At 56.3% G+C, this 21,958-nt stretch overlaps 1 protein-coding gene across 6 annotated transcripts in view; it reads right to left on the bottom strand.

The window, feature by feature from the left end:
• The window catches only part of COL18A1 (collagen type XVIII alpha 1 chain), a 91,988-nt gene that overhangs the window by 22,174 nt on the left and 47,856 nt on the right, over positions 1-21,958 (bottom strand). For all 6 annotated transcript variants that reach the window (XM_042237849.1, XM_027961156.2, XM_027961167.2 and 3 more), the window contains 6 exons: positions 15,534-16,081; positions 8,154-8,243; positions 7,265-7,324; positions 5,141-5,270; positions 652-728; positions 48-233 (listed from right to left, as the gene is read on the bottom strand). In XM_042237849.1, the coding sequence (XP_042093783.1) occupies positions 48-233; positions 652-728; positions 5,141-5,270; positions 7,265-7,324; positions 8,154-8,243; positions 15,534-16,081 (1,091 nt within the window). The remainder of the gene's footprint in view (positions 1-47; positions 234-651; positions 729-5,140; positions 5,271-7,264; positions 7,325-8,153; positions 8,244-15,533; positions 16,082-21,958) is intronic.

Here is a 21,958-nt window from a genome sequence, read left to right as displayed (position 1 = left end):
CTGCCCAAGCCCCACCCCCAGGTAGACAAAGGGGAGATGGTACTCACAGGCTCACCATCCCTTCCAGGGGTGCCGTCCTTCCCCGGGGGTCCCGGGGGCCCAGGGGGTCCCTGTGGTCCAGAAACAGGCTGTGCTTCGTGGCTGTCTATAGCTGGGCCTGCAGGACCCTGGGGGCCGATGGGGCCGGGGGGTCCCTGAGCACCGGGCTCTCCCTTCTGCCCCTTCAGGCCTTGCTGAGGACAAAGAGCAGAGGGTACAGGCTGCGGAGGGAGGTGCACACACACTCACCTGCATCCCTGGCTTGGCCCAGGTCACACAGAGGGCACAGACAGGCAAGGGGACGTGCAGAGTGGCCGTGCTTGTGGACACACATGGGGGGCTGCCACGGTGGTGCGGCCACCAGCACAGGTCTGCCAGGCATCACCCACCCCGCCCACATGCTCTGACTGGGGGCCTCCCCAGCCGTGGATGCCCAGTACTGCCGAAGACCCCGAGTGCGGGTACAGGAAGGGGCACAGAGGGCAGGCAGGAGCCAAGAGCTCCACCAGGGTCCCCAGGGAGCAGGCCCCCAGGGAGCTGGGTCCCCTGGGAACAGGTCAGGGGCACTGACTGAGCTGGGGGCTCTGTGGTTCTGGGTCAAGGAAGCCTCACCTCTTTCACGCTGCTCCCAGGGCTCCAAACACTCTCGTCCCATGTGCCAACTGTGCCCAAGCTGGGGAGGGTCTGAGCTGGGGGAGGCAGAGGTGGCCGTCAGGCCCTCTGCAGGGCTGCCCACCCACCTGGCGCTCAGCCCCGGCCAGGTTCCCTGAAGATACACTCTTCTCCAGATGAACCATCTGAGGGTTGGTGGCACCCCCTCAAGCCTCCTCCTCTGAGCTCCAGGTATCTCCTGGGAGTGAGGGCCTCTGAGAACCTGACCCACATGCAGGAAGTCAGGTCTCCACGGGCCCAGCCTTGTCCTTGTGGCTTCTTTGGGGAGATGGTGATGGTGCACATCCCAGGATCTATCAGGGGTCTGCCCACAGGCCAGATCTGGTCAGATCCAACCTCAGCCCAAGCCAGGGATGGTTCCCACAGAACCCATTAAAATACACAGAAGAGCGGATGTGGAGTGAGCACCCGCGGCACGGACGCCCACAGTGCGGACGTTCTCTGTGTGGACGCCTGCGGTGTGGATGCCCGACCCCAACAGCTCACGCTGCTCGTCTCCCCGCCCGTCTGCAGTTCCTCTCCACTGGGTACAGGATGGTGCCCCCTGCTTTGTGATGGACAGCACTTTTGGGGTGAACTTTGAGACTGTTCCCCTAAAGCTGTCACCCGACGTGTCAGCATCATGGAGTCGGTTAGAAAAGAGGATTCAGGCTGCGCTCTGATGACCTGCCTCCTGAGGGTCTGCCCTTGCTGGGTCCTGATCACATTCCGACAGAGCTGGATGCTGAGCCTGGGGTTGGATGGGACCTGAGGCCTGTGAGCTGACCGTGGACCGGCCCACTCAGGAAGGGCTTGCCTTTCCAGGGTCCCACAGCGCTGAGGGCTACCTGTGCCCTTGCCAGAAGAAACTGGGGTCACAATCTCTGTGCCCATGACCCCTGTGCCCACCTGCAGCCACCTCTGGGTTTGCCTTGCTCAGTGCCTGCTGAGGGCCCCGTTACCTCAACCAGGGACTCACCAAGTCACCAGTTGACCACTAGAGGGCCCCCACACTGCCCGAGATGGCCCAGGGAGGAACCCTCCCAGGTGTTCAGTATGGTTTAAGGCAAAATTCAAATCCCCGCCTTAGAAAACATTTAAAAGCGGCAACACATTACTCAGAGAAAGTAAAGACCTAAATAAGCCAAAGGAGACAGATCCCTGAGTGCGGGGTCAGAAAACTGGACATTAGCTGACGTCCAGGCCCAGCCCCACACTGACAGGCACTGTCAGTGAGGATCTGAAATTCATACAAGGTGCAAAGCACACAGAACGCCAAAGTGGATTCGTGAAGGAAGAGCAAGGCGGGAGGATCCACACCACCCGGGCCAGGCTTATCCTAAAGTGGTCAGCACCCCGTGAAACGACTGTGAAGACGCTGAGACAGGGTCCCTACGGAGCAGTCGAGACACACGCACAGCTGTGCGCAGCAAAGCCCCAGGCGATGCAGGGGCGGGCAGTCGGTCCTTCCAGCAAACGTGTTCGAGCCGCCTGCAGAGCCGCATCCACGGGTCAGCGCCCCAGGTGAAACCTAAAACTGTGCCAGCCTCTCAGATATGACGCCAACACTGAGACCCATAAAGACAGACTGATATGGGGGCTTCCCTGGAGGTCCAGCGGTTAGAACTTGCACTTCCATTGCAGGGGCGCATGTTCAGTCCCTGGTCAGGGAACTAAGATCCCACAAGCCGTGCGTGCATGCTAAGTCGCTTCAGTGGTGTCCGACTCTTTGTGACCCTATGGACTGCAGCCCATCAGGCTCCCCTGTCCATGAAATTCTCCAGAAAAGAATACTGGAGTGGGTTGCCATTTCCTCCTCCAGGGAACCTTCCTGACCCAGGGTTGGATCCTACGTCTCCTGCGATTCCTGCACTGCAGGCGGATTCTTTACCGCTGTGCCACTGGGGAAGCCCCACAAACCAAGAGATGGGGCAAGAAATAAAGAAAAGAACAAACAGATGCATCTAATCTCATCAAAGTTACAAGCTCGCACCCTTCTAAGTCACTTAACAAAATAAGAAGGTGAGCCCCGGACTGAGAGACTCTCGGCAGAGGAGGCGTGTCCAGAGCACATGAACTCTCAGGACCAGTGCGCCCAGTAAAACGAGGGCGTGAGGTTGGGACAGATTCTTCACAAAGGAAGACACAGGCACAGCAGGTGCGCTCACAGAAGTCCACGGTGCCCAGCATCAGCAGGATGTGAACTAAAGCCAGGGAGACACGGCCACACCGCTGTCGGGACAGCAAAAGGGCCGAGATGCCAGGCACTGGTGGGGACCCACATCCCAGGGAGGTTACATGGGGCAGCTGCCATGGCAGTGTGTGGCAGTTCCCTGTGACACACACTCCTGCCACTCCACCCAGGTGCTGACCCACTGCAGATGGAAGCATGTGGCCACGGAAACCCCAAGGCCACCTTTCTGTAACAGCCCCACCTAAAGCTGACCACTTTAGGATAAGCCTGGCCCAGGTGGTGCCCACCTACCCAGAGAAACTCTCCTTGGCCACAAGACGGTTACTCTGAAAACACTGATGCTGAGTAAATGGGTCAGACAAAGTCCTGGATTCTCTTTAAATAAAATTCTAAGAAGTGCCAACATCTGCAGTGACAGTGGCTGCCCGGGAATGGGGGTGTGGAGTGGGGCGCCTGCACACGGGCTTACAGAGCCTTCACGTCTTGCCTGAGGTGATGGTTTCAGGGGTGGACACGTAGGTTGAAACGTCTCAAATTGTGTGTTTCAAATATGCGCAATTTCACACACTACTATGTATAAAATAGATAACCAACAAGGGCCTACTGTATAGCACAGGGAACTCCACTCAACATTCTGTGATAACCTGTATGAGAAAAGAATCTGAAAAAGGATGAATAAACGTACACGGATAACTGAGTCTCTGTGCTGTGTACCCGAAATTAACCCCACAATGTACATCAACTCTATTTCAATAAAATTTTAAAAATGTGCAGTTTATCATATGTCAATTATACTTCAAAGCAAAGGCAAACCAAAAAATAAAGCCAGACCCATCATGGAGCTATCAAGGGGTCTGGGACGGCCCTGACTGGGGCCCCAGGCAGCAGAGCATAGCAAAGCGGGGATGGGGCATGTGCCTCACTCGTGATGCTGGGGCTCTGGCAGTACCCTAAGTGCCTCTGTGACAAATGTAACAAGCACACACGCCCCGAACACGGGGTATGAACAGTGGGTCCTGACCACAGCGGTCAGTTCTCTCGTCTGTTCTTTCCTGCTTCTAAGCTGGCTGCATCAAACGTGTAATATTTCAGTAATTTTTAAAAGTGATAAATGCTCTTCTCCAAAATAAAAAAAAAATCTATACAATTTTCTAGACCTACTAAGTGTTGCAAACAGAGCTCTACAGGTGTCTCCCTAAGGCCCCAGTTACCCACCAGACACTGACCTGGGCACCGCTGTGAGGGACTTTGGAGATGTTGGTAACTAAGGAGCTGATGCTAAGGTGGGCAGTGTGTCCTGGGTTATCGGGGTGGAACCCAGTCATCACAAAGGCCCTCAAACCAACGAGGAGGCAGGAGGGGAGGTCGGGGACCCAGAGCAGGAGAAGGAAACCCCCCCTGACAGGGCTGGGCCAGGACCAGAGGAACACGGTGGTCTCTGGGACCTGAGGACGACCCTTGGCTGGCAGCGGTGAGGACCCGGAGCCTCGGTCCTGCAGCCGCCAGGAGTCGGATCCTGCCAGCTCCCTAAGTGGGAGGAAGCCAGTCTCCCCAGAGGGAAGGCAGCCAGGGGCATGGTACAGGACGTACTTCCCCCAGAGACGGTGAGGGAGCCTCCAGCCCTGCCACGAGAACTAACTCGGTGGGCACCTGTCACACCGCGATGGGCGGCTGTGCACGGGCACACAGTCCACTTCCCAGTGTGTCCCAGGCGTCCAGGCCTGAGCACCCTCTGGCCCCAAATGCTGCCCAGTTTCACAGAGGTCCAGTCAGAGGCGCCTTTGCCCCCCTCAAAACCAGCTCCCGTGTTCTCCTGGCAACCCCCCTGCCCCCAGGCTGGGGAGTGGCAGCACCCTCAGGATGGTCCTGCAACCCCTAGGAAATGAGAAACAACACGGGGAGACCGTGTCCACGAGGCAGCAATGGGGCAGGCTAGGTGCGGAGCCCCCAGCAGTGGGGCATCCGTGTCACAGACAGGAGCCCCTCACCTGCCACACACACGGGCCCACATACTGCCTGCACACGCACACATCAGGGACATGCATAGACCAGTAACACACACACCACTAACATGCACACACCAGGAACACACACCAACAAGACACACACACCAGGGACATGCATAGACCAGTAACACACACACCAGGAACACACACCAACAAGACACACACACCAAGAGCACATGCCATGAACACACACGGCCACGAACACGCACACACCACTAATACACACGCACAGCACCTCAGCAGGCTTTACCTCCTAACGAAGACACCGTGGTTGACTCCTCTACCTCCTCAGTTCTCAAGTCCTCCTCGGTGCCGACTCCAGCCAAGGGTGGAGAAGTGACTGGAGGAGCCTCGGGGAGCCTGGGCCCCAGGGGTGTGCCCTGGGGGGAGTGGAAAGCAGCTCCGTTACCAGTGACACGTGTAGCCCGCGTGCTGCCAGCTTTAGACACATTTGGTTGTAAAATGAGATTTCACAAAAGTTAAGAAGAAACCACCAGGGATTCCATCTTGGAAAAGAAGAAGCTCCAGGCCCCTCCAGGGCCGTTTTCTTCTGAGCAGCTCACACGGTGGGGGTCTCCTCGCCCTGAAGCCCCCATACCTGGAGGGATGGACGAGAGCCTACCCTCCCTCATACCCCATTCAGAGCCCAGGACGGCCCCTCGGAACTCAAGCAGCCTTGGCTCCTGCCTGTGGTCTTGACGGTGACAGGCACGTGGCCATCACCATGCACCAGAGGGGCGGTCGCATCTGTCCTTGGTGACAGTCCTGACTTGGCACCCAAGGTCCAGTGATTCCACCTGCCCCCCATCCCAACCCCAAGGGATGAGGCCGACTCTGCCCTGAAAACTCTATTCCCTGTCCCCAGAGAACCTGGGGCTTCTAGGGCTCTGCCCTGAAAACCCACTCCAGTATTTTTGCCTAGAGAATCCTGTGGACAGAGGAGCCTGATGGGCTGCTGTCCATGGGGTCGCACAGAGCCAGACAAGACTGAAGCGACTTAGCAGGCATGTATGCATTGGAGAAGGACATGGCAACCCACTCCAGTATTCTCGCCTGGAGAATCCCAGGGACAGAGGAGCCTGGTGGGCTGCTGTCCATGGGGTCGCAGAGTTGGACACGACTGAAGCAACTTAGCAGCAGCAGCAGCCCTGAAAACTCATTTCCCTGCCCTGGGCCTTCGGGGCTTCGAGGGTGAGTGCACAGGCACAGGCAGGGCGCTTCCTGTCCACACTCGGGCGTCACGGGGTGTCACTGAGTGTGGACTCCCTGTCCGCACTCAGCACGCGCTCCCTGGGGATACTGCTCCAGAGACGGTGCTGCCCACGTGCCTGGAACCAGGGACGCCATGAGGCTCGTCTGGTGGGCGAGCAGCCCCCAGGGCAGACACAAGGCCTCCCTTGCAGCCAGAACCCTCTGATGTGGGCGAGGTCCTCCGGGACCCCACGTCAGTCAGTCACGCTGACACCCGAGACCCCCTGGGTGTGGGAGGGCGGAGGCCTGGAGGACCACAGAGGGCGCACTGAGGGTGCTGAGAGACTGAGCGTGCCCAGGACCAGGCCAGGCCTGCACAGCAGCTCCCGCATGGCCCCTCCGACTCCTCCCTGCAGCCTCAGCCAGGTTTTGTGGAGCTGGAGCTGGCAAGGGCAGCCGGCTAGTTAGCACACTGCAGGCTGATAACTCCCTCTCTGACCGCCCCCCCAATCTGTTGAGAGGCTGCATGGTTGCAGCACTTGACACCCTGGCACCAGCATGGTGGGGACACTGCTGTCTCCGTGGTTTGTACCTGGGGCCCCTGGGTAGACAGCTGAGGAGAGGACAGGCAGGGATGCTGTGGGTACCACCCACTGACACTGTCCAGGGGTCTGCCAGGTGCCAGAGCCAGCGCTGCTCTAGCAAGTGCAAAGCCAGGGAGGCCCCAGTGCCCCTGGAATCAGGGGGTCCGCTGACCACTCACCCCAGGGCAGCTCAGCACTCCACCCTGTCACGGCCCCGTGACACCTGAGCCCTGGAGGAGATGACACTAGGGGTGGGGTGGGACACACGGTGGGTCCAGATGGGAGAGGGGGGCATCCTTCCCGAGGTGCCCCAGCCTGTGTGCTATTCCAGGCAGTGGGGGCTACACAGCAGGGTCACCCCTGGGTCCCCCATGGCCCCGCGTGCTGACAGGAGACGCAAACACAGACACCCGAGGAAGGCCTGGGCCAGGCTCCAGGCTGGAAGGGACATTCCCTCCCAGGAGGGAGCAGATGGGAAGGTGCAGCCCCGACTCAGCCTGAGTCTGGTCCCGCATCTCCAGCGCAAGTTTGTCCTGAGAAGTCACACACACGTGTGCACAGGTGTGCTCGATGCCTCATCCGCAGGCCCCAGCACTTACCAACTCCTCCCGGGGATGCTCCTGGGTCTCCATGAGCCCGCTGCCCAGGTCTCCAGACGCCTGTGGGGTTGACAGGAAACAAGTTGATGGCTGAAGCCCCCAGCGCCCCCAGAGCTCAGTGTCAGGGGGAGGGCAGGCCATGAGGAGGTCAGCCAGTCATTGACAAGGCTCGTGTCCATCAGGCTTCTTAGGACGAATGGCTTTTAGGAAACCAATGCGGCCCCTGGCCGGACACCTAAAGACCTGCTCGGAGGGTATCCCTTCCTCTCCTGTCCCGGGACGCTATCTTGGGAAACGGCCCGGAGGGGAGGCCCCGCCCGGGGACCCTCAGGGCTGGGACATGGCTGCAGGCCCCACTCCCTGGACCAGTCACTGCACGTGGCTGGACCGTCTCCCAGTTCCCAGTGCTGGGCTCACAGGAGCTGCTGGGACCTGGGGCCACCCCGGGGACAGAGGTCTCCTGCCCATCTGTCCTTCACACAGAGAACTGGTGTGTCTTCTGCCTTAGGCCCCAGGGACTGTGTGCACACATACACGTGACCGCACACACACACACTTTTTGCTCTGGCAACAACCAGTGATGCTATCACCCAATGGGCTCCCCAGGCATGATTTTTAACTTTTATGTTCCATGAATGTTTCTATGTGGAAAGTTCCAGGCAAGGGAGGTTCACCTGGGAGTCCCCAGGGTGACATTATGGGCAGATAGAAACGTGATCACAGGTAACATCCACCAGAAGTGGCAACTGTCAAAGACCTCTCTGGTCCCAATCATTTTGGGGATTCTAGGAAAGGCCCACCGCATCCTGGCCTGGGCCCCTCCTCCCACAGAGCAAAGGGGAGGGAGGAGGAGGGGGCCCCCCGCCCGAGCCAGGCAGTGGCCACTCACCCCATCATCATCGTCGTCCTCGTCCTCGTCCTGGCACTGCCGGGGGCTCACCCGAGGATCCCTGCGCAGCCTCAGCTCTGAGATCAGACCCTGAACACAGAGGGAGGGGAGGGTCACCAGGGGTCCGGGACAGAAGACCCTGACTCAGGCCGGGCCCAGCTCAGAGCCAGGCATGTCTGAGGTCGGGTCTAGCGGAGACACTGCAGGGGGTAATGTCACAGCAGGTGACACCACCCACTCCCTCTCTCTTCCCAAGGATGCTCATCAGCCTCTGGGTGGTGCCACGCACTCCCTCATGTGGTCCCAGCGTGACACCGGGCGCCTGGACACAGCATGAGCAGAGAAGAGGTCATCGGCACGCAGTGTCCCCAGAGGCAGCATCTCCTCGGGGCATGAGGCGGATGGCACTGGGCAGTGTCCTGAACCATGAGTGCGGACAACTGCTTGTGGAGAGGACTGGGATCCCCACTCCAACAGGAAGCCTGAGGCAGGGCAGGGCCACGGCCAGCTGGACTAGCACAATGGCCAAGGACCTCAGCCTGGCCACACCAGGGCCTCCACTGCAAGGTGTCCTGCTCCCACAGGGCGACGCGACCGCACGTTCTGAATCGTGGTCAGGATCTCGGGCCCGTGTGTGAGGCCACAGGATCCAGGCCTTCGGTGTCCTCTCTAGAAGCTTTCCTGCCTAGAGGTTCTGAGTGTTCACAAACGCTTTTCTGGTGTTTCTTTTGTTTTCTATTGAACATCTTCATCCATGGGGATGGATCACTGCATCTTCTAAACAGAGACCACATTGCATTGCTTCTAAGAGGCACATTTTCACAGCTCTTAAAAACGGGCCAGCCTGGGTCAGGAGCTGGTACACTTCCTGGGTCAAGGGCCAGATGGTGACTGTTTTCAGGTCTTTGTCGCTGCTGCTCTGCGGCTGTGTCAGGACGTGAACCAGTCTGTGGGCAATGGACGCGGCTGCTCCGACCAGACTGTGCAGGACACTGAAACGTTCATGCATCACAAAATGGTCTTCTTCTTTGGTTTTTTCCAACCACTGGAACTCGTAAAAGCCTTCCGAGGTTGCAGCCGTACCAAGACAGGCAGCGGGTGGGACGTCCTGGGGCCGCATGCTCACTCGACCAGCTTACGGTTTTTCCTCTAAGTGCCCTTCAGACTCCCTTTATCACTGCCCTCCATCTCATGGCCCTCCTGCTCCCACATGACAACAAGCGACTAACACCCCAAGTGTCCCCAAGAGCCCTCGCCTGAGGGCTCCACTCTTCTCTCCAGGCGCAGCTCAGGCCACCTCCTCCAGGAAGCCCTCTTGGACTCCCTCTCAAGGATCAGCAACTCCAGGGGCCAGGTCTGCCCAGCTCCATATTCCACCCCCAGCCCGCATCTCTACTTCCACTGATAGTGAGGTCTGTGTGTGAACATGTCATGTTTGTGGCACGTGTGCAAATGGATGTGCGTATGTATGCGTGTATAAATGTGTCGTGCAGGTATGCACATAGTTGCGTGCGTACCTGCAGCCACGTGCTCGTGTGTGTGTACACACGTGTGTGTGCATGTTCAGGCATAAACACCTGCTCCTTGGAGGCGAATGAGGTCAGCTGGCCCAGGTAGGGGGCTGAGGGAGACGCCCGCATCCCCCAGATACCATGAGGTCATCATGTCCCCAGTTCAACTCCCAGCCAGGCCTGTGGGGAGAGGAGGGGCCGAGCGCACAGGTGGGGGGCAGGCAGGTGACTTCAGCTCCACAGTGCACTATGACACCCCTTTTCTCAAGCAATCTCGAGGGCTGACCCAGGAGTAACTTTGGTAGTTCACTGCTGGGCTTCCCAGAGCTGCCCCTGCCTCACCAGCCGACGGGGGAGAGGGTACCAAGTCACCAACAATGGTTTCCTCTTGCTGGTCGGTCTCTGGAGGCAGCGAGAACAGTGCCCAATGGTGGAGCCATAGGCCGTCTTTACCGTTTTGTCCACTTGACCACAGCGCATTCCAGAAGCTCAAGGGCAAAAGTGCCTGTGGCTTAGTGGTCAAGGCCCATCTTGCCTGGGGAGCCAGCAGCTCTGACCCCAACACCACGGCAGGAGGAGGCTCAGTTCTCAGATGCAGGACGCCCAGAGGTTCCAGGAGGTTCGGCAGGACAGCTTGGCAAGGCCTCCAGGGGAAGTAGACAGCCCAGGGGGCAGGGGCTGGTGGAGCGTGGGATAGGGTCAGCCCTGCTGTCCACAGCCTGTCCCCCGCTGGCTGGGGGTTGCACGGCAGAGGCGAGGCGGCCATATCTTCCCAGAGGTGACCAGGCACAGAAGCGCTGGCTCCATCTGAGGTCAGCCCATGGCTCCATGGAACCAGAGCAGATGCCGTGGCCACAGCTGAGCCCAGCTGCCTCTGCCCCTTCATATCCAACTCCACCCCCACCTCCCTCAGTCCCCTGTCACTGCCCCCCAGGGCAGAATGCCACTGTCTTTTTCGGGATCTTGAACCAGCCGGCAGATCCCTGCAAGATCCACAGTTAGAATACGACTGGCCCCTCCTCACAGTGTCTGTTGGGGAGCCCAGGCTGTGTCCAGCCTGTGTCCAGGCTGAGGTCACTGGGGTGGACACAGGACAGCTTGACTGATGGCTCAGGACTGTACAGAAGGCTTAGGCAGCAGGTATCAGGGACCCTGGCCCCATGCAGTCCATGGAACCCAGGGGCAGAACCCAGCTGAGGGTGCGGGGGGCTGAAAGGGGCTGGTGGCAAGCAGCCCACCCATGGCTGGAGCTCCGGTCTGAAGACAGACGGGCCACCTGGCTGTGGGGAGAGGATGTGGTGGGGGTGGTGTTTGGTCCACTCCATGGAGGAGTGTCCTCCCTGCCCGCTCCCTGAATCCAGAGATGCTCCAACCACCATGGAGGGCAGTGAGCTGCCAGGAGTGTCATGTGGAGGGCCTGTGTGCGGGAGGGCACACGTGTATGTGTGCTCAGAGCATGTGTGTAAGGGGGCACAGGCCAGGAGCAGGAACGCAGTGATTACGGCCGCTCTCCTGCGTGGGCAGCACACACAGGCGCCCCCAGCCTCTGGGCACCAGACACCACTGCCTGTGGGAAGCATGAGCCTTTCTGGGCTTAAAAAGGCAGGAGGTTGGCCCCGGGGCTCGGGGCGGAGGCAGCAGTGTGTTAGGGATGGAAATTCTCAGCCTGCCCAGCTGAGGGTGGTGCTGAAGGGGGAATAGGCATCCCCAGATGACAGAGAGTCATCCAGATTGAGAATCCAGGGGCAGGCACAGAGGTTAAGATTCCAGAAAGCCACACTCTGAACACCCCCGGAGACACTGTGAGGCAGCAGTGGGGGGACAGGCCACCAGGCTCCCGCAGGCACAGGTTGGGGCACTGGACATCCGGACATGACCGCCCCACGCTGACACTGTCCCGTGAGGCCAGGCTGCCACGAGCGCAGGCCTGCAGGGCTCTGGCCCCCACACTGCCAGCCAGCAGGGTGGCTGCTCAGCAAGAGGCCGCCAGGCTCGGTTGCAATGGGGAGCAGAGGAGCCCGGCCCCCCGCCAACTGGCCCACCCACTGGGGCTTAAGCCATGGTCAGCTGGGGAGACATCAGTAGCCCAAAGGTCACCCGGGCCCACTGCAAATGCTGGATGGACTTGACAGATGTTATGAAATCCAGACCATTTGAAATCTGTCCTGTCACTGCCTCCCTAGGGCCCCTGGTCTTAGAGCTGTGTGCAGACGACCACACACAGCCCCATGACGTGAAAGCGTGTCCCTCGGCACCGGTGCTGGGGCTGCCTCCCTGGGACGCCCCTCTGGCAGCCCAGGGTTCTCTGGGTCCCCTGACTCACCCCTTCTGCTCCTTCTGGAAGGGCTGTGTCCTGGCCCCAGGCCATGGGGCTGAATGCACCTGTACAGGGGTGGGTGACCTGCAGCCCCCATGGGCCTGGCTGCCCCACCTCACCCCCTGCCCCTCCGTCCTCTCTGGCTGACCCCCACGCCGCCTGCTCCCTTGTCACCCACTCCAGCTGTCACCGTGACTGGGCCACACCACCACTGTCCCGTTCTCCACATGTCCTGGACCAAGTGGCGTCTCACCGGTTTCCGGTGTGAAGCCCCAGCTCCTGGACTATTTGCATGAAATTCTATTAAAAGCATCTCTTTCAGGCAATGGCAAGACTACTGCAGGACTATGAACAGGTTACATTACCCGTTCAGGTCGCTTCAGATGATTGACAGACGGGTACTGGGAGGAGCTGGTGACCGTGACCTGAGTGCTCCGAGCTGCCCTCAGTCAGCAGCAGCATGTTTTCTGTGGCTGGACTTGGGGGCCACAGCAGGAGAACTGGGGGTGTCAGAGGTCACCAGCACTTTCCCTGCCTGCTCTGCTACCATCCTCTGCTCTAAGCCTGCCCAAACCTAGTGTGGCCGGTGGGCATCTCTTCGCTTCAGTGAATCAATCACTTCTGAAGATCAAACCAGTCCATCCTAAAGGAAATCAACCCTGAATATTCATCGGAAGGACTGATGCTGAAACGGAAGCTCCAATACTTTTACCACCTGATGCAGAGAGCCGACTCATTGGAAAAGACCCTGATGCTGGGAAAGATTGAGGACAAGAGGAGAAGGGGATGACAGAGGATGAGACGGTTGGATGACATCATGGATTTGATGGACATGAGTTTGAGCAAGCTCCAGGAGAGGACAGGCAAGCCTGGCGTGCTGCAATCCATGGCGTCGCAAAGAGTCAGACATGACTGAGCGACTGAACAACACTTTTTTATATAATGTGGCCAGCAAAGCCACCTGCCGAGGCAAATTCACAGCCTCCAGCACCATCGTCACACAACAGAAGCAGTGAACGTTCAACATGAGGAGCACCGCTGGAGCACGGGCCGGGAAGCCCAAGCCAGTCCTGTCCTGGCCCAGTGTCAGTTTCGGACGAGCGCCCCGGGGTCCGAACAAACACGTGACTGAACCTCCACGGGAACCTGGGTAAAGAAGAAGGTGGCTTCACACAGAGAAAAGCAGACAGGAATGAGAAAACAGGGACATTTCCAACAAAGAGAAACTAAGTCAAGAAAACTTGACCACAGGGTATCTGAATTAGTTAAGAAAAAGAAAGGATGAGGTCAATAAACACTGAAAAAGCGCTGAATTAATGTTTTAAGCAAAACACTATAACAACTGGGTAGAATTAGGAATTTCCTAAGAGACATTTATTACTATTTCAGCTCAAGGAGAAGAATGAACCTGAAAACACCAAGGACGCTCATAATTTTGGGGAGAAAACAACAAAGGCTCTGCGAGCATCTTCAGAATAGGTGCCGGGCTGAGCGTGGGGGTCAGCGAGGGCCTGGGCACCTGCTCGAGACCACTAGCCGTGACACCCCGGCTCGTCGCACACTCCGAGCTCTGTGCGCACCTCTGCAAGTCCTGCCTGTCACACACGTGAGTGATTCTTTCCCAAGAGCCTCAGTTCAGGAGAACTGACAAACCCTATCCTAAGCCGACCTATCTACTCCTCCCCAGACAGCACGCTTCACCTCTCACCCGGCTGGAGGCTGATCAAACACCCACAGAGAGATTCCTGGAACTGGCGTCTGAGGAACAGAGGAGCTACACTGCACTGGACTGCGCTGGAAGTGACCAGGCAACATCAGCAGGGACAGCAGCTTCACAGTGAGCAGGGCTCCAGCCAGAGCCAGAGGGAACGACCTTACAGTCCCCTCTGCTCTGTCTCTCTAGCCTTCAAAGATTTTTCTGGGTGTCTTCTACAAGCCAGATTTAACCACATAAACACTTTAAATATCCCAATGGTGGGGGAAAAAAAAAGACTAGGTGAAAAGGCAAGAGAAAAACTGGGGAATAAAATTTACAGTGTATAAAACAAATGATCAGTATCTTTCATATATAAAGAGTTCACACAAACTAATAAGAAACAATTGAAACCATTAAAACAAAAATGCAAAGGACATGAACAGACACACAAGAAGAAATACAGATAACCAGTAAACATGTGAAATAGTACAGTTTGTTTTCACTAACAACCAAGAAAGGCAAATTAAGACACCCAGACACTGTTAGTCTACATATATGACTAGCAAGTGTGTTTTGCAGAGATGACCGCAGCCTGGCAGGGCTGAGGCAAGAGGCAGCTGGGTGTCCTTGCTACAGAAAGGTGGTGACCTCCATTAGCACCATGAGACAGGCAACCCCTTCAATTGTTAAGAAATACAGAACTCATGGCCGGGGTGTGTGTGTGTGTTGAGGGGTGGGGTGCGGCAGGGAGTTCCAATCTAGAAAAGCCCAGGAATTCTCACAACGAATCACCAGTAAACACAGCGCCTATCCCATGGCACGGCTCCCTCTGACTTATCTCCACTTCATCAAGTTTGAGGATCAAAATGAAAACACAAAGAGGCTCAGTTTGGTATCAAAGTCTTACTGGCTCCCAGACCCCTTGGGTGAAAGTTCCTGCCAAAGGTGAAAGGTCAGCTTTCAGAAGCGAGTCACCAGGACTTAGAACAACGTTAACCAAGCAGCCTTTGTCTGGGCAATAATTAACTTTCTGTCCCCTGTGGACACATCCCCCACTGGCACACACAGGGAACCCTGTCTGAACTGCTGGGTGGGCGTGCCAGTTGCAGTGTTCAAATTCAGGGACCTGCTAAGATCTGAGGGTGGCCATCACTGTTTCCAGGAGGCAGGATTTGGCGAAAGCTTCCGAGAAGTGTGGTCATCGAGGACCCAGGAGAAGGATCCACTAGCATCTGGGACCCGCCTTCGCCAGAAATGAAGCCTGGCCTGGGGGAGGGGCTTCCCTGGGGACACGCCGGTCACCACTGGGGAAATTCTGCCCCTGCTGCTCTGAGGAGAAGGCCTGCCCTGGGGCTCGCCAGCCACGAGGCCACTGCACAGTTTGGCAAAAACAACCAGCACGATGAATGCTGGTGCGTGGCCTGAAGCCTCTGGTCCAGCCGGGGTGATGTGCAGACGGCCCCCAGACAGGCGCACTCTCAGCGCTCCATTGCTGTTCTGAAGTTCTTTCACTGTGCGTGGTCTGTTTGACAGGAGAATAAAGCCCCTGCTCACTGATGGGGTGGGGAGGGGCCCGGAGCCCAGGGTCACCACGGGGCACCACGCACCCATGTGGACAGGCATATGCACACAAAGGGTGGGGGCCTGGACGTGGCAGATGCGGGCATCCCGTGAAGGCAGTGGTCTCAGAGCAGCAGGGAGTGAATGCCCAGAGGGAGCAGGGTGGGCCGAGGGTCCTGATGGCTGTGCAACCCGGGCTTTGCCTGTCCCTGGAGCTGTCTTAGCAGCAGACAGCAGTGGCCATCATCCATCCCCAGCTTCCCGCCCCTGCCCCTCAAGCAGGCCATCATAGTTACCTGGAACTTTTCAGGGTCCGCTCCACCGGCCTGGGCCACGAAGAGGCGGGCGTCCGGCTCCAGCTGCAGGTCGTGCAGCGAGTGCGCCAGGGGCTGGCCCTGGACCTCCTCACAGTCCACGAAGAGCCTGGCGTACGCGCCATCCACGCTGAGCGCCAGGCGCGTCCAGCGACCATCCAGCGCAGGCAGCTCGAAGCTGGCGGCTGTGCGCGTGTCGGTGGCTCCGGGCTCCGTGTACAGCAGTTGCAGGTGCTGCCGCCCCCCACGCGCCGCCGTCAGCTTCACGCCCACCGAGACCACCGCCTGCGCAGGGTCTGTGACTGCAAAGAGCACGCCCGCACGCGCCGAGGCCGGCCGCACACGCACCAGCAGCGAGAAGTCCTGGAAGAACGCGCTGGGCAGGAGGCTCCGGGCCGCCTGGCCTCCACCGCTGCCGTCCTCGCCAAACTCATAGGCGGGCCCCACAGCGGGGTCGTGCACCACGGCCACCTGCCAGGGCGGGGGCTCACCGAGCAGCTGCTGGAGCCCCACCTCCACGACCTCGCCGTCTGCGGAGAGAAAGACAGCAGTGAGGCTGCGCCCACTGGGGAAACCAAGGCCCGGGCCATCTCACGCCTGCCCCCACCACCGCCCCAGAGGGGACAGACAGCCACCTGTTCCTTCAGGCACCACGCCCACCCCCACGGGCTCGCTCCTCCAAGTGGAGCGCAGAGACCCTCCAAAACCAGCCTGGCTCGAGAGGCAGGGGCGTGGCCTGCTATAGACCCCGCCTCCCTAAAGTTAGCACGAGGAGCTCCATCCAGCCTGCACTCCCAACCCCTGCTCAGACTCCACACTGGGACTTGGTCCCCGCCGCGGCTCCCACACTTGAGTCACATGGCATACCTGACGTACAAAAGAGAGAGATTCGCACAGGGCTGCCCTGAGCTGAGGGCACACTAGGAACAGCCTGGAAACAGTTACACTCCCAGGAAGGGAGAGGATAAGAGGGCTGCATTTCCTGGGGGCCCCTCTGAGGCTTGTGGTGCCCCTGTCTGCCCACACGTGGGGCAGCAAACCCCACCCAAGCCTCCCAGCACTGTGGGTTTTACCCGGTGGTGGCTGTTCGCAGGGCTGGCGCTCACTGCCCTGAGTTCCTGCTGGGTGCCACGACCACCACCCGGCCTGGACAGGGCTATGTGATCGGGAAGGGAGGGCAGCTTTCTCCCTCCCGCACTGCCCACTCTCCTGCCCTACACCTCTCTCAAACTCTCCGTGCGCTCACATCCCTCCCCCTCCTCGGGGGCTCGGTTTCACAGGCACACGTTCTCCAGCGATACCCGACTGTACGGAGCCCCCTCGGTGGCATGGGCCTGGGCTGGGACACAGCCCTGGTGCCTGGACCTGCCCGAACAGGGCTGCTTCCCAGGTGGGCAGGTGCCATCAGCGGCCTGGACTGGCGACCTCTGGGACCAGGGGCATCAAGGCTGGGGGAAAGCAGGGCCTACCTCTCTGTCCAGGGGCTGTGGTGGCTGCCCGGCACAGGACGGTAAACACCAGCTCTGGAAGAGGCCCGCTTACCAGTGACTTCCCTGGACATTGCCAGGCAGAAGGGCAAGGAGCCTCCAGGCCTTTCCTCTCAAGGCCCTCCCCTCAAAACCTGGGTGGGCTCTGCCCCCAAAACGCGGTACACAGAGAAGCTCTTCTGGGAGGCAGCTGCTGGCGTGTGGGTGTCCTAACTAAGCTGAGTATGCACACGGCTGTGTATGCAGGTGACACTGTGGCCCTGTCAGTGTCTCCGTGTGTGGTAGGGCCTGGTGTCCGGCCCCAGAGTGCAGGGTCAGGCTGACCCGGACTCCCTGGAGCAGAGGGAACAAATGCTGGACCCCAACTTCCAAAGAAGCTGTGTCGCTCAAAGAGTCCCCAGAGAACAAACTATGAGAAGAGAAGAGACCAGCAAGGTCTGGTCTCGAGGATGAGGGTTTGGGGTACCTGCCAGACTAGCCCCACCAGGACAGCAGTGTCTTGTCTCTGAGCAGCCCTGACTTCCTGCATTGTGGGCTCCCCTTCAGCCTCACTCTACCCCTTGCAGGTGAGATCCTTACGCAGATGAAAAGCGGGGAACCGCCAGGGCAGACAGCAGCACCCGCAGAACAATGGCTTGCCTCAGCACCTGCTGGGGTGGATGGACCCTCACGGGGGCAGGGGGCCTTCACAAAGACCCTGGGCTCCGGGAAGCCAGCTATCACCTTCTGCTCACAGACGGACACCATTGTCCACTCAAATGGTGTGGCTGTACAGTCCCTTTGCATCAGACGTGCCCGGGACCCCAGTGTCCACTCAGGGAGATGCCTTAAGATTAAGGAACAAGGGCCTTCAGCAGCCTGAGTGCCAGTAGCCCTGGTGTCCCATCTCAGCTGTCCCGGAAGTTAAGCGTGGATGTGCCCCAGCTGCACGCTTCCTCCTGGGCAGCTAGAACTTTTCCAGATTGATTAAGGATGCTGAGACACAGCAGCCCTGGGCCCCTGGCTGGAAGACAGGCCCAGAGACCCCAGAGATGCATGAGCAGCTCCTTCCCAAAGTTCTCCTATTTCATCTCTGTGCAATTCTCCATGGTTCCCATTGGGAGTAATCTTCAGAATGCCACAGCCCTGAGATCACTGCTCCAGTCTCCAGTTACAGGCATCTTGAGCAGGGGTGGGAGCGGGGGGGTGGTTGTAGCCACACCTCCATGCAGATCTGGCAGCTGCTGGGCTGGAGGCGCTGGCCCGAGGCGCTGGCCCGAGGCGCTGGCCCAGCTGTCTCCGGGTGGAAACCAGCACCTCTCCAGCTAGTGAGCGCCTAAGCCGGGCTCTGGGAGCTCCAGTAGCGCCCTCCTGGGAACACAGTGGGTGGCACCTAGGCAAGCTGGGGCCCTCCGGACAGCCACACCTGCCTCAGATCAAGGAATCAGGGGACTTGCTTAGTTGAAGACAGTCTCCCTTCCAGCAAACAGACCAGCCAGGGCCCAGTGGGGTTTAGCCCAGGTACATAAGGTTGGCTCAACATAGCTATGACAAACCTAGACAGTGTATTAAAAAGTAGAGATATCACTTTGCTAACAAAGGGCTGCTTAGTCAAAGATATGGTCTTTCCAGTATTCATGTTTGGATATGAGAGCTGGATCATAAGGGAGACTGAGCAGCAAATAAACGGTGCTTTCAAATTGTGCTGGAGAAGACTCCCGAGAGTCCCCTGGACAGCAAGGAGATCAAACCGGTCAATCCTAAAGGAAATCGACGCTGAATATTCATTGGAAGGACTGGTGCTGAAGCTGAAGCTCCGATATGTTGGCTACCAGATATGAAGAGCTGACCCATTGGAAAGACCCTGATGCTGGGAAAGACTGAGGGCAAAAGGAGAAGGGGTGACAGAGGATGAGGAGGTTGGATGGCATCCCTGACTCAATGGACATGGGTTTGAGCAAACTTCAGGAGATGGTGAAGGACAGGGAAGCCTGCAGTTCATGAGATCGCAAAGAGTCGGACACGATTTGGTGACTGAACAACATTTGAAATCAATTAATGGAAACCATCACATCAGTAAGTTAAAGAAGAGGAAATCACACGGTCATATCATAGATGCAGAAAAAGTATTTCATAAAATCCTACACCTATTATGATAAGAAAACCTTCAATCTGGAACTAGGAATAAAGGTGAACTTCCTCAACTTGATAAATATTTTTTAAAAAGCTACAGCTAACACCATACTTACTGGTGAGAAATTTTAAGCTTTTTCACTAAAATCAGGTACAAGGTAAGGATGCCCCCTCACCACTCTCTTTCACATCATAGATAATGCCATAAGACAAGAAAAGGCAATAAAAGCACATAGGTTGAGGGGGAAGAAATAAAGCTGTCAATCTGCAGACGACATGAAAATCAAACAGCAGAAAATCCAAAATAATTATTCAAAAAATACTCCTGGAGCTACCGATTATAGCAAGTTTGTAGGATATAACATTAATGTACAAAAGTCAGTCATTTTCCTATATACCATCAATGAACAAGTAGAATTTGATATTAAACACGATACCATTTACATTAGCACCTCCAAGATGAAATATTTATATTTATGCTACACATAAGTATGACAAATATATGCACAAGATCTACGTGAGGAAAACTACAAAACTCTGACGAAAGAAATCAAAGCAGAACTAAACAAATGCAGAGATAGTCCATGTTCATGGATAGGAAGATTCAATATTGTCAAGATAGCAATTCTTCCCAACTTGACCTATAGATTCAATACAATCCCGATAAAAATCACAGCAAGTTATTTTGGGGCTTTCAACAAACCAACTTGGAGTTTATACAGAGAGGAAAAGACTAACTCAATACTTGCAGGAGACCAAAACTGGAGAAGTGGCACTGTCTGGTTTGAGACTTACTATAAGCCAACCTCTCTCTCCTTCCCTCTCTCTTTCCTCTCCTTAACCTGTCCTGTCCTTCCCTGTTTTTCTAGTTCCCTGGTCCTGGACGCAGGAATCTGGTTGAAGGGCCCTCAGCCTGAGCTGAGGATTGGAGACTGATCACCTCCTCTTGGCAGAGAACTCGAATTCTGGTTCTGGTCTGGTCTGATTTCTGGCAGGGCAGAGTTCCAGTCCTCCCTTCTCTGGAGGCCCAGGGAAAAGTCCCATAACGCCTGGGCATCTGTAGGTGGCAGGAGACGTCTGTAAGGCCACCCCTTTCGCCCCTCCCCTCCCGCCTCCTCCCCCTTCTTCTTTCAACCTGGCTTCCTTTCCTCCCTTGAAATCTTTGATGTTAGTACTTGGATTCTTCTATTTAAGGGCTTCCCTAGTGGTACAGAGGTTAAAGCATCTGCCTGCAATGTGGGACACCTGGGTTCGATCCCTGGGACGGGAAGATCCCCTGGAGAAGGAAATGGCAACCCACTCCAGTATTCTTGCCTGGAGAGTCCCATGGATGGAGGAGCTTGGTGGGCTACAGTCCACGGGTGGCAAAGAGTCGGACACGACTGAGTGACTTCACTTTCACTATAGGCCATGGCAAAAACAAGACCGGGAGCAGACTGTGGCTCAGATCATGAACTCCTTATTGCCAAATTCAGACTTAAATTGAAGAAAGTGGGGAAAACCGCTAGACCATTCAGGTATGGCCTAAATCAAATCCCTTATGACTGTACAGTAGAAGTAAGAAATAGATTTAAGGGCCTAGATCTGATAGATAGAGTGCCTGATGAACTATGGACAGAGGTTCTTGACATTGTACAGGAGACAGGAATCAAGACCATCCCCAAGAAACAGAAATGCAAAACAGCAAAATCACTGTCTGGGGAGGCCTTACAAATAGCTGTGAAAGGAAGAGAAGCAAAAAGCAAAGGAGAAAAGGAAAGATATTCCCATTTGAATGCAGAGTTCCAAAGAATAGCAAGCAGAGATAAGAAAGCCTTCCTCAGCGATCAGTGAAAAGAAATAGAGGGAAACAATAGAATGGGAAAGACTAGAGATCTCTTCAAGAAAATTAGAGATATCAAGGGAACATTTTATGCAAAAATGGGCTCAATAAAGGATAGAAATGGTATGGACCTAACAGAAGCAGAGGATATTAAGAAGAGGTGGCAAGAATACACAGAAGAACTGTACAAAAAAGATCTTCACGACCCAGATAATCACAATGGTGTGATCACTCACACTCACCTAGAGTCAGACATCCTGGAATGTGAAGTCAAGTGGGCCTTAGGAAGCATCACTACGAACAAAGCTAGTGGAGGTGATGGAATTCCAGTTGAGTTATTTCAAATCCTAAAAGATGATGCTGTGAAAGTGCTGCACTCAATATGTCAGCAAATTTGGAAAACTCAGAAGTGGCCTCAGGACTGGAAAAGTTCAGTTTTCATACCAATCCCAAAGAAAGGCAATGCCAAAGAATGCTCAAACTACTGCACAATTGCACTCATCTCACATGCTAGTAAAGTAATGCTCAAAATTCTCCAAGCCAGGCTTCAGTAATGTGTGAACCGTGAACTTCCAGATGTTCAAGCTGGTTTTAGAAAAGGCAGAGGAACCAGAGATCAAATTGCCAACATCTGTTGGATTATCGAAAAAGCAAGACAGTTCCAGAAAAACATCTATTTCTGCTTTATTGAGTATGCCAAAGCCTTTGACTGTGTGGATCACAATAAACTGTGGAAAATCCTGAAAGAGATGGGAATACCAGACCACCTGACCTGCCTCTTGAGAAACCTGTATGCAGGTCAGGAAGCAACAGTTAGAAGTGGACATGGAACAACAGACTGGTTCCATATAAGAAAAGGAGTACGTCGAGGCTGCATATTGTCACCCTGCTTATTTAACTTATATGCAGAGTACATCACGAGAAATGCTGGGCTGGATGAAGCACAAGCTGGAATCAAGATTGCCGGGAGAAATACCAATCACCTC

The sequence above is a fragment of the Ovis aries genome, chromosome 1 (genome assembly GCF_016772045.2).
Source record: "Ovis aries strain OAR_USU_Benz2616 breed Rambouillet chromosome 1, ARS-UI_Ramb_v3.0, whole genome shotgun sequence".
Classification (NCBI taxonomy): Eukaryota; Metazoa; Chordata; class Mammalia; order Artiodactyla; family Bovidae; genus Ovis; species Ovis aries.
This window is presented reverse-complemented; position numbering and strand designations above follow the sequence as displayed.